The sequence below is a fragment of the Dicentrarchus labrax genome, unplaced genomic scaffold, assembly GCF_905237075.1.
Source record: "Dicentrarchus labrax unplaced genomic scaffold, dlabrax2021, whole genome shotgun sequence".
Classification (NCBI taxonomy): Eukaryota; Metazoa; Chordata; class Actinopteri; family Moronidae; genus Dicentrarchus; species Dicentrarchus labrax.
Window position 1 is genome coordinate 15,869,069 of NW_026136724.1, and position 13,059 is coordinate 15,882,127.

General features: G+C 38.1%; 1 protein-coding gene across 1 annotated transcript; it reads right to left on the reverse strand.

Moving 5' to 3' along the window:
• Positions 1 to 300: 300 nt before the first annotated feature.
• def6c (DEF6 guanine nucleotide exchange factor c) lies at positions 301 to 8,641 on the reverse strand. Its single transcript, XM_051392749.1, has 12 exons — positions 8,085 to 8,641; positions 7,237 to 7,377; positions 5,954 to 6,136; positions 5,075 to 5,305; positions 4,842 to 4,988; positions 4,546 to 4,654; positions 3,281 to 3,510; positions 3,098 to 3,205; positions 2,685 to 2,851; positions 1,990 to 2,188; positions 1,819 to 1,909; positions 301 to 775 (listed from the first exon to the last, which is right to left on the reverse strand). Exons 1-12 carry the CDS (start codon positions 8,178 to 8,180, stop codon positions 564 to 566), a joined length of 1,914 nt encoding a protein of 637 aa, XP_051248709.1. The 5' UTR covers positions 8,181 to 8,641; the 3' UTR covers positions 301 to 563.
• Positions 8,642 to 13,059: the final 4,418 nt, after the last annotated feature.

Consider the following 13,059-nt stretch of genomic DNA (forward strand, 5'->3'; position numbering starts at 1 on the left):
ATTAAAAAGAAATGCAGCAAATTCTCACATTTGAGAAGGAAATGTCTCTTAATTTTTCTGTCAGACTGATTCATTGACAAATATTATAACATCTTCATTTGTTTTATTATGCAAAAACTTAAAAGTAACTAAAATAAACGTAAAAAGTAAAATATTTCCCTCTGAAATGTGGTGGAGTAGAAGTAGAAAGTGGCATGAAAAGGAGAGGCTAAAATAAAGAACAAGTACCTTAAGTTTACCTTTACTTAGTTATATTCCACCACTAGTTACAACAGATTTCATTAAGGGAAAAAGACAAAATATCACAAAATGAGGTTTTATTATTCACCAATAAACTTAATTATACAAAATTGTAAGTCTCTGTTGATCTTTGTCATTCACCGCATTGTGCTGGTCATCATCACTCTTCATCTTAGTGTACATTTCAACATATAAATATAATACAAACCTTTTTTTATGTATTGTAAATGGCTTTTTTTCTCCTTCCACTTTCCACTCTCTGGTTTTAAAACATATTGAGAATTTCTTTTATCGTTTTCCAAACTTCCCCTCAACCGTCGACATCACGATTGTCCGTTGGGTCTTCCCTGTGATTCGTCCGATCCATCTGACAGGTTGGCGGCCTCCATCTGCTCCTCCAGGCTCTCGCTGTCCTCTGGCGTCTGGCTGTTCTGATCGGCTCTAATCTTGAATTTGGAGACGAACTCGTTACTGGCCAGCGCTCCTTCCTTTTTGGGACACATGCGTTTTGATAATAGGCGATGTTCCAAACGTTCTACAAACAAAAAAATTACAAAAAAATTTAACCTTTGTGATATTCACTGACACATCTGACTTTCGGGTTTACTATCTGATAAAGTAGGTTATATTTTAGGTGATATTTGTTTGTTAGTTTGTTAGCTGAATATCAAATTTGGTAGAACTTTGCATCATCGTCCAAGGAACAAATGCTTAGTTTTTGATTTTTACTTTTATTATCTGCATACTCAACTTTTAAAGCTTTTCCTACGGAGCCCCTAAAGTCCCAAAAGGTAAATTTTTTTTATCTTGTGCCTATAAGTTAGTATCTAGTAACTAACTAACTTATGGGCACAAGTTACTTTTCTTATGGCTTTATAGGCATATGTTTGCTGATTTCTCCAGTATGTTTGAAACATTGCTGTGTTCATTGCTTTATTTAAGCAATCAATTTGCTATGTTATTGGTGGGTGAGCTGGTTCAAGTGTCCATATCCCTCTAAACAGAATCTGGCGGACATTCAGACTTCTGCAAGAGCAGCAAGAATTTAAATAACTTGTGCGCACAAGATACAAAAATATTTCCTTTTGGTGATTTTATGGGCTCAGTATTTTCCACCTCTTAAGGATAATAGGAAATAAATAAATTTAGCACAGTACAGGTTAGCATTAGCATTTTGATGGTGTTTAGCGGTGAAAAAACAAACAAAACATTATTAACTTAATGTTAAAAATTCTAATTAAAAATGGTAATCCCAAAACTGAATTTCTGAATTTCACTCTTTTTCTTTACCAATACAACATTAATGGAAAATTATCTGAATCTTATTGTAGCATTTTTCATTGTTTACTCTGTTTTGTGTAAAGCTATACAGACACAACCAAAAAGGCTGTAACTGTGATTAACAGTAAGTGCTATATATAAAATAATATTATTATTATAACCCCTGGAGGAGGTTAAGATTATTACTTATTGATATATCAGTAGGCTGTATGTTTCCCCTTCAGACAACTTAATTAAGAGTTGTTGCGTTGCCCCTTTAATCAGACCCAAACAGACCAGATTACGAGCATACTGCACCTCCAGGAGTGACGGGTGTCATTAGGCGGTTCAGCTGGACGTTCCAGTGCCGCACGTGTTGACTGGCGTTCCTCAGCTTCTCTTGTACCTCCTGCAATAAGAAAACAGGTATGTTTTTTTAAAATAGTATTAAACATGTGGCACACTGAGCCAATCCAAATGTCTCTTTACCTCCAGGTGCTGGTGGCTCCTTTGGCGAGAAGCCCGCAGATCTTGGAGCTCCTGGGAGGCCGAGTGAAGAGCCGAAGGGGTATCCTGGTCCGTACTGCCGTCTGAGGCCTCCTGTAAGGGGGTGAGGCTTAGCAAGGCCCTCTGCTGCTCCTGGAGGAGCTGGAACTGCTTCTTTTTCTCTTCTTCCACCTGCAGCAACCTGGAACAGAGAAGAAAGACAAAGAATAAAATAAAGGCAAATGTCTGTGTAGTTTGGTTTGGTTTAGAGGTTTTTAAACAGGAGAGACTTGAGGCAAAGATGCAGCATGAGGTAAATGGAAAAGGTGCATGTTGATGCTCTGAGAACAGAAGGAAGTTAGTTATTGTTTTGTGGCTGCTGAGCAAAAGTTAACATACATAAATCTGTCTGGAATTTGCCTGAGAATCATCATGTTTTTAGGTTTTCTTCAGTCTCAGAGTGATCCAGTAATAGCTGTGTGTACATACATGGATACATTGCAAACATGAGCTACTAAAAGCTAATTTGGCTTACTTTAATGGTGCCAATTTTGCGTCAATGTAAACAAATAATAGGTTAAAAACAACAGAGCTGAAGTTTTAGCCCACACTTCACACCTCCAAAGCATTATAGGAACTGTAGGCCCAAAACTTGCATGATTATCCCCAAAATAGAGAATATAAAGACAAAAGATAACCTCTCCAGCTCCTGTCTGGCCCTCTCCTCCTCCAGCCGAGCCTGGATCTCCATGTTGAGAGCAGCTTCCAGTTTCCGCTGTGTCAGCTCCAACTCCTGGATCCTCTTCTTCTGTTGCTCAGCCTCCCTGGCCTTCTCCTCCATCTCTGCCTGCATGCTGTCTCTCAGCTAGGACACACACACACATGCACACACATAATTTGGGTGGAAAGAACTGACCTATTCCTGAATCACCTTTTCCAGGAATGTCATTACGGTTTCTCCATCACTAAAAATCACTAAAGGTTAAAGCCTGAATTTTATAATGCCAACGTTTTTTGTGCTGTTTTCAGAGAACAAAGTCAATGGGATGGACTGTTAATCCCATTTCAGCGAATTGTAAATAAAGACTGTCATCTGGAAAACTTTCTTTACCGTCTCGGCCTCTTTCAGCTGTCTCTCCAGCTCCATCTGCACCTCCTTCTGTCTCCTCCTTTCTCTTTCCTCTGCCTCCCTTCGTCTGGTTTCCAATTCACGTGCATGCTGGGAGACACAGATACAGAAAGGTTATAATTGACTTTACATTATTTTAACTCCACCGATTCTTTCCCCTCTTACCTGTATGATGCTTTCTATCTCTAAATCCTGTCTGTCTTTCTCTTTCTCCGTCTTCTCCAGCTCCTGGATGTTGGAGTCGTCTGATTGGCTGCTCCGGCTGCTGCAGCTGCTCCGGGCGCTCCGGCTGCGCTCCCGCTGGCTGTGTTCCCGCTGGACCCGTCTCTTCAGTTTGAGTTCATGGTGAAGGGAGGACTTGCCCTCACTCTGGAGACGGAGGGCTGTCTGAATAGCTGGAGAGGTAGCACACAAGATCTTAAAGAAATATTTGTTTTGATTGGAATAAGTGCTCAGTTATCGATTAGTATTTATTCATTACCCCTCTGTTATATACTGTATATACAAATTTTTTGAAAGTTATTTTCTATATATTTTTATATACATGTACATGTTTTTTATACAGTTATTTTATATTTTTATATTTTTATATAAATTGTAATTCAAAGTCCATATTTTAACATTTTTATTGCTATTTCTATTTCTTAGAAGGTCTTATTTAGCAACTTGAGCAACTGTAACATCAAAAACATCAAAAATGACAAACATGCTCTGGTTCCAATTGCAAAAATTTATTGTTGTTCTCTGTAAAATGTCTGAAAATATCATTTTACAGAGAACAACAATACATTTTTAAAAAGATCTACAAATACATTTTTCCTAAAAATAAATTTTCCAACCCCCCTCCTCACCATCATCATCATCATCGTTCAAGAATAAGTGAGTCAAACAGAATGATGTGAATATGCTTGATGATGACAGACATTGCCATAAATAGAATAAACCATGATGGCCACAGATAATGAAACCACCTCCACCTACGTACACTCAAACTTTGACAACAAAAAGACCAATATGACAAAAGCGACGGTACTAAACATAGTTATTGATTGACAAGTGATAAGAAATATGCTTATTCACTTTCTTGCAGTTAGATATGTTTAAGCTGCATGTTAGATTAGTTTAGCATGAAGTCTGGAAACAAGGGGAAACAGCTTGCCTAGCTCCTTCCAACAGGTAATAAAATCGACCTACCGCAATATCTGAATCTCACTCAATTAACTAATTATAGCTCGTTTCCTAGATTCTATCAGTCTTCTCATCTACCTCATTGCAAAAGAAAAAAAAATGTTGAACTATTTCTTTAAAATATCTCATGTGAAACCAAGGAATTTAACTAGAAGCCACCGGCGACCACACACATGATTAGTCACTCCAGTCAAAATTTAACTTCTGACTCTGTATGCTAACACATATACACACCAACACACCTTGAGTCCACTCCACCTTCTGTCTCTGGTCAGGCGCACTCATCTCGTAGGTTTTATTGTGGGTTTTCACACAGAACATGCAGCGCTTTCCCTCTCTGTCAGGAATAGGCTGAGAGACGACAGAGAGAGAGGAAGCGCTCACACTCAGAGAATATAACACATTTCAGATTGATGGTTAGATCGTGATATCAGAGTACAAGGATCAAAGAAATTATGTGTTGTAACACATCCAAAGCACGGCATTTATCTGTCATATAATTAAATATGCAGTGTTTACATTACATTTCCTCACCCACCTCTATGACGCAGCTCGTATCGAGCTGGATCTCTCCTCTCTTGTCTTTCAAGTCCTCGCTGACGTAATAAGCCATGGAAGAGGGCTTCAGCACAAACCAGCGTTCAGTCCAGTTCCTACGTACGTGTCCCTTTTTCCACATGTAACCCTGGAAACAAGAAAGAAAGACAAATGGAGAAGACAGACGACAAACAGTGGATTAAAAAGAGAGAAAAGATACACAAAAACCCTCACCCTCTTGAGCACATTGTGATACATCTCCAGAAAGACCTCATCCAAAGCCAGACTGAAGGCCTCGGCACTGGTGACCCTCAGCAGCCGGCCTGCACCCATGTGCTCCAGGAAGCTCCATACAGACATGCCCTCTTCCTGCGCTGTGGCATCCTGGGATATTAAGTCCTCCAAGGGTTTCCCATCCCACTCCTCGCTCATTGCTGTGGAGATTTTCTTGAGGAGGTACTCCACCTTAAAGCAATCAAATATCACAAAACTGTACGTGTTCGCAGAAAAGATCACAAAAACAGATATTGACAGTAAAAACAATATTAAAGCTACAACGCTGTTGCTGATATCGGTCGATACTGAGTATACTAACATGTATTAGTGTATTTCTGCAACATATACCTTTACAGAGGAAAAGCTACAGCGCTGACAGTACAAAAGAAGTTTATTTTTGTCTCAGTCGGCAGGAAACCAAAAGGAAGTGCAGGAAGGAAGATACTCATTAACTTACTTACTTGCACTTGCTTCTTTCTGCTGAGAAAATGCTCTGACTTTGTTGGGACACATGCTGGGCTTATGTGGAGCATAATATTTCTTTCTAGCAATTAGGAGATCACAGTGAAAGTGCCTCATGATTTATTGCTCTATTTATCTCTATTTGCCTGGTGAGCGTATTTTAAATCCAAATAGGACCCTTTTTGCTTGCTGTACAGAGTCAAAATGTTTACATTGTATACTCTCAGGCTGACAAATTACATTAAATAATGATAAATATTTAATAATAAATCTTTTCAGCCATCCCCTAATAAATCAGGTGTCAATCAAATCGCTTAAATCAAGTTGCTCCTTAAATCTTTTCACACGTTAAATTCTCTTCTCAACATCTTTTACCTCCTCTGGTATCATCACCAGTGGGTAACGGTCTTCAGACAGGAGGTTGAATAAGCAGAAGAGCTTGAAACAGTCTCTTTCCGATAGCAGCGTCTCCTGTGATACTCCCTTGAAGTTCTTCTTCCGGGTCATCATCCAGCACAGGTCGTCGAACTTCTCCTTGTCGAACATCCCCTCTTTGACCTGAAAAGACAGAAAATAGGGTTTATAGGTCATTATAATGCAGGACGATGTCACCTAGTGGAGCAGTGGGGCTCATTTATGTGTGCCTAAGCATGTATACATGTATGTTCACCCTTATTCTTATTCTTTTTGTATGTATGCTGTTATTTGTAACCATGATTTATGTAATATATCCATAATTTACAGAGAAATATACATATCAAAATGTAATATGTGGTTAATGTCAATTGTTTGGCAATTAAATGTATTGTTTAATTGTAAAATATCCCTTTTAAACACATATCTGGTTTTATAACAGATTACAATGTAGTTGCAAGCAGTGTTCATTAATGTATTTGGCTATAACTCATCCCGTGGTGTATAAATACATAAAGAATGACAATATAGTAAAACAAGGTTTTATAATATAAAATATGTCAAATATATCTGAGGTGAAGTTATTGTTCACAAACTCAAAACATTAATGGACACACTTATATCTGCTTATAACCACAGTTTAATGTCATAAACTATTTATTTAACATTTTGGACTGCTTATAAATGCTTAATAGGGGGACTTAAAGCATTACCAATGATAATAAAAAATGTATTTATAGAGTGATTTTTAAGATACTTAAAGCCACTTAGATAATTCAAATACAATACAAGTACTACAGGATATAAAGTCAAACATAATAAGCAGCAAGTTGAGTTTTGAGTAACTCCCTAATAGTTCTATAAAACAGATATGTCTCAGTGGTCATGTAATGTTTAAGTTACTGGCATTGTCTACCAATAACTTACAAAATACAGACCTGTAAAGTGCATCAATACAATAACAACAACAACAACAATAATAATAATAATAATAATAATAATAATAATAATAATAATAATAATAATAATAAGGGCAAAAAGCAGAAAGTGTTGTCCAAAGTTTGGACATTTAGGAGACTTTTTAAGATACTTAAAGGCACTTTAGGTGACAAATAATAAAGAACTAAACTAAAAGATACAGGCTCAAAGCACTATATATATATGTCTATAAATACACAGATAAAAATGTATATAATTAGTATTTCTGTATTGAACTGCCACTGAGGAGGTGATTTGGACAGTACCTTATCCAGTATATATTTGTTGAGGTAGGGCATGTAACCATGATTAGACACCGGCCCATCATCATCATCCTGGAAGTGCTCCTCCAGAGCCACAGGGTCGTGTGGGATATTCAGCACCGTGTACAGGTTGTGTGAAAGCACCTGGAGACATAACACAGACATAATATATAGATACCATGTCACTTTACGTGTACGAACGTCGGCACACAAGGTTTTTCCTCAGTTGCTCTCCTTATCACTTCATACACCCACAAACACACACAGGCACAGACAGCTAGTCCTCAGTCAGTAAGCATGTTAGGACAGCTGTCTGCTATTTCCCTGGATTCTTCTCTCCTCTGGGGGCTCAGTTAGGCATGTAGGGACTGGACTGAAAGCAACATAACAGAAAAAATAGCACTCACTGCAGGGAAAAGATGGCAAACTAAGATCTATTTTATTTGAAACCCTGACAGAGGTGGTGTTATGTCACTATTTATGTTTCTGGGCCAGAGAAAAGGTTGGACTTTGAGCTTGAAGCTGATACTGGGTCCACACCACCCTCACCTTCAATCTGAGCAGGTTACGTGTCTTTAAGGCTTTTTCAAATATTTGCACTTGTGTGTGTGGGCTTCTAGGGCGTTTGTGCGCTTATACCCTCGGGTTACAGCTCTGATTCACACAGTCACTTAAAATCTCACAACAAATAAAGACAACTATAGAGACTTTTGGTTTGACTTCAGCCAGAAAAGGTAATTTAAAGGGAAAAGCAGCGCCTTTAAAGTCTGAGAAACCTCTGAGCTGCAGTGGACGCCCCTCGGTCTCAGTTTCCTGATCTTAAAATGACTACATACTTATTCCCTGCTTACCTTTAACTGCGATTTGGACACTTTCCCGCACTTCTCGACGTCCAGCGATGTGAAAGCGTACCAGATGGATTTGAGGAGTTTGGATTTTAAGTCCATTTTGGAGACGTCGTTGTGCGCAAATCAACTACATGTCCAAGCGCAGCGCGGCGGCTTTTACGCAGCGACGGAGCGGTGGTGGTGAGAATCGCCAAAATAAAATGTGGGGCAGAGCACAGGCTGCTGTGCAAACTGCAAAGGACCAAAAGGAGTCAGATGTAGGGCAGACTTCAAGAGGCGGAGAGTAGAGATAAAAGCCTACACTGTCCTCCACAATACATTTTTTTAAAAATGATTTTAGAAATGTCAAACTACAGGTCCTGTTCACATACTTTCCAATAGTCTATATCTAGTAGAATTTCTTGCCATTCGCTCAACAGCATGTTTATATATATATATTCAAACTCACAGGGGAAATGTAGACATATCCGAGCTACATTTCCAAGGTCTGAGACATGGATCCAGACAGTACAGGGTGGATGTTTAAATTCCTCAAGTGCTGCCAGCCAAAAACCAAATAAGAGGGATCCGTGTTATCAGATTCAGGACACAGGATTTAAAGACACACCCATTTGTATAAAAAGCCTAAAGCCATATTTATTTAAGCAGCTTCACAATCTGAAAAGTTAAGGGACTCCAAGGTGGTTTAAACTACTTAAAGCCAATTTCTTTTACACGTTCAAACAACTGTAGTCTAAGCAAGTAACCTGCAACTGTGACATGCTACATTATTATTAAGAGATTTATTATGTATTTGAGGATTTTGAATTAATCTACATTCAAACTGGGGAACCTTTTATTTTTATTTTTTATTTAACCTTTATTTTACCAGGAATATTCCCATTAATATTCAAAATCTCTTTCACAAGGGCGTCCTACACCCAAGACAGCAGCATAAAGTTTGGGATATACTAAACAGTAAAACATTAAGACAAACAATTTCACATTAGCAAAACAAACAACAGGCTTACAGCAAACAGGAAATCGCATTCAACCATGAGTTTGCAGTATCAGTAAGAGGACACTGCGTTCAGTATTCAGTGGTCAGACAGTCCTTAATCCTGTTTTTGTAATCTTTCATGCTTCCATGCAAATAATTGTTTAAGGGGAACTCATTTCATGATTTCCAAGCGTGTTTTCCAAGCTGTAACCCAAAAATACATTGTCATGTAGAGTAAATATACATGTATAAACCTCGCATTAATCAATGTTGTGATGCTTGATATTCCTAATCAAGTTATTATATGTTATCTTCACCACTTCCTCATCTTTAAGAAGCATTTTGAGGCCATGGAGATGTGATTGTGACTATAATTTGCACCACTCTGCAGCCATTTTGTGTCCCTTCTGGTGAGCATTTGTTTTGGTAGACGACAAATCATAAATAGTGAACATTAAATCGCCCCAACCCAAAGTAGTTCTCAAAGGTATCACGAGCCAAATACCCCTTGTGGTTTCTCTGACTTAAGGTGTTGCTCGAACATCTCTCAGCTCATGTTCTGTGTGATGAAACTGCTAGTGGGGATGTAGCAACCTCAGGCAAAATAGGTTAAACAAGGACAGTGTAATCAGACAGAAAGCATCCGCAAGCCTTATTGGGAGCATAATGTAGGTTAATCAATACCATAAATTAGGTCATGAAAATGGTGATTGTTTAGAGGCCACAGCCCAAAGCCTCTCTGTCACTAAACGTTGATATATGTAGACTTAAAGGTTAACTTTGTGATGGAAATCTTCTTCATATTACCCAATTTGAGCAGAAGATTTTTCTTTTTTTGCTATTAACTAATCAATGCTGGGTCAGGCTGTTGTGTTTAATCACGCTCGGCAGTGCGTCCGTATCTGCTGTCTCCCCTTTCAAGGTCAGATCTAATCACCGTTGTCTCAGGTGGTGGAAATGAGATGTCGTTCAGTTAGCCATAATTCAGAATTGCTCGGCCAGAGGTCCTAGTGGGGATCGACCACTCCTAGCGCTGAGAATTTACCACTCTGGCACATTCCCAGCATGGCTTTTCTCATAAAATAAAGACCTAGAGCTGTTTCTAAACGTCTTTAAAAGCAGACAGGAGGTTGAACCTGCCACCTGTAAGGATATGGAATATATTATTATTATTTCCACCTGGAAGAAGAAGAAAAAAAAAAACACATTCAATCCCCAAAAAGTGCCCTGAAAGATGTTTATTAGACATTACATACTTCAGATGCACCTTTCCCAAATGCTGTACTGTATGGTGTTTTGTTGTGTACATACTAGCCTACATCAACATTACATTACAAGAATGCTGTTGCCATTTATATATTTAATATATTCAAGGACAGTAGACCTTGACATTCCCATTCCCAATCAATATTATATCCTGTAATGAGGCAAAGATTTTTTGTTTATTGTTCACAGATATAGTTTACAGTTTCAGTCATGCTTGATCGCACTGTTGGTGATTGTTAGAATACATTATACGTTAATGAATGTGGGATATATATATCATACATTGCAATTACAAGAGCAATAAAAAGGAAAATCCTAAATAGGAAAGGAGGGATGTATGATGTGGAGGCTGGAAAGTGGGTGGATGGAGTGCATACAGTGATCTTAAAACACGTGTAATAACAAGTTCATATCAGAATAAAACACCTATATTCATCAAAGGAATATTTTTGGGAAATATAGCCGAGAGTTAGATGTGACGATTGATCCCACTCCTGAGTCTGTATAATAAATCAGGGTGATCTAACCCTTCACATTGTTTGAGGAACAAAACACAATAAACACCCAAACAATAATATACACAATAACAAATATCCTGACAATAATAATACATATATATATATAATATATATTTATTAGTTTAGTGTGAGACAGAGCCTGAAAAGGAGTGTCGAGTTGGCAACCCTGGCTAAATATGAAGTTACAGCCGGGAAACAGTTAGCTGTTGTTAGCTCTGTCTAATGGTAACAAAGCTCACCTGCCAGCACCTCTAAAGATCACTAATTAACAGGTTTTATCTTGTTTATTTATTAGTTATTTTCTTCTACACATTAAACGAGAGTGTATCAACGAGCGAGGCTGTTTCCCTCTGCCTTCTGCCCATTGTACCGATGGGCCATTATTATCCAAAATGCCCCGAAAAACCCCAAACTATGACATTTTTGTGCCTTAACATAACCAAATAGTTTCAGTGTCCAAACCAAACTGTGAATGTTGTAAGGGCGTATCATTTAGCAGGTGTGTCCTGTAGTGCTGTGGACGCTCTGATAGCCCCATTTGGAAAAAGACCGGAAGTCCATTTGTCCAACCGCCCGTTATCCTAAAAACAAAAGTTTTTCTGAGGATACACACTCTCCCTGGAGTTTTTTGTCCTTAATATCTTTGAGGATTTAGACGTGCAAACGTCAGATGACCTTCATCGTCATGGTAACAATAATAAACATGTGGGTAATGTTGTGAAAGTGGCGGATTGATTGGGTTTATGCAACATAACTACTTGGTGAAGTTCAGGAAAAGATCCCAATTTGGGTTAAAATAAGTACATACGTCAGTTAAACTACGTATGTTACGCAACTTATACCAGGTTTGTATTATTGGAGCAATGGGCGTTCATCTTCAGGATAACAGGCAGTGCTACAAATGGACTTTTGGTCCAATGGAACATTTTTTGGACTATTTCGGCGCCTTCAGTTTGTGTGTTAGTTAACCGGCTGCTGGTATTAGCTTCATATTTAGCCTACAGACGTGAGAATGATATTGGACACCTCATCTAACTTTCTACAAGACAGCAAATAAAGAGAACTATTTATTTAATTGAACTTACATTTGATGTTTAAGAAGAGAAATTCTAATCAGACTCACTGTTTCATGCTAGCAGTGGGATGCACAACATCTGGGTCGTGCTAATGTCCGTGAGCATTTTAGAAGTCATGTTCCAAAAGTGTTGTTCACAATATTCAGTTATTTAAAACCATTTTGTGCTTCAAGAGATACAACGGTAGCAACATGTGAAAGAAACCTTTTCAGAGCAGTCATTTTTACCAAAGCACCTCAACACAGTGGAAATTACTACGGCCTGTCAGATGTATAGACGGCACGAAATACCAGACAGCAATAGGTTATTAAGCTCTTTTTGAAAGCACCATTCTAGCACAGTGTGGTCTTTGTGATGGGAAGACTAAATGATGTAGATACGAACATCTGTTGAACACAGCCAGACTAAATCATCTGAAGTGGAAAACTGCTGGTGGACATTCCTGTGCATTCAGTGGTGAGATGTACTAAAGAAGGTCACCAAAGTAAGAATAGTTTAACCCTACACGTTTGTTTTTAATATGTAATTTTTATATATACACTTTTATATAATGCAGCATATGAATCCATGCCAATATTTAAACATACAACACACACAATCAGTTTTTGAGATTTACAGTCTGCTGGCCAACCTGGTCCCACCCAAATTTGAGACTTTGATACCCTTTGCAGGTATTTAATGAAGAGATGAAGCATTTTTCAAAATTGTGCAGAAGACAGGCCAACAATGAGTGTAAAAGAGTCCAAAGTGTGAGGAGTTTTGACTAATTCCCATTTTCTTTTAATGATATCCTCAATGTTCTTCAGTATAGACAAGGGTTAGAGTGCTAGCTCTAACTCTTAACCCAACAAAGGAGTTTGTTCGTTCGCAATTGGGATCTAAACACCAAATGGTAGTCTCTCAATTCTTCCAAATTTACCCAGAAACGTAAAGTATTTAGATTTTTACAACGTCATAATATGAATGTTTTATCAGAATCAGGTTTCTACAACATTGAATAACAGCAAGCTAAAGCAGCTTCAGCTTACTATCATTCAATGTTTCTTACCAAAATGCTCAACAGGAGTTGTAGTTGATTTCTCCTAATGTTTTCATGTACCTTTGACTGTTTTGCCAAAGAACCAGATATTTCATAAAGC

Coding starts and splice junctions, on each gene's coding strand:
- def6c (XM_051392749.1), bottom strand. CDS start 8,180: ATGGACTTAAAATCCAAACTCCTCAAATCCATCTGGTACGCTTTCACA. Junction 3,206..3,280: donor AGATAGAAAGCATCATACAG/GTAAGAGGGGAA, acceptor TGTGTCTCCCAG/CATGCACGTGAATTGGAAAC. Junction 1,910..1,989: donor GGAGCCACCAGCACCTGGAG/GTAAAGAGACAT, acceptor TTCTTATTGCAG/GAGGTACAAGAGAAGCTGAG.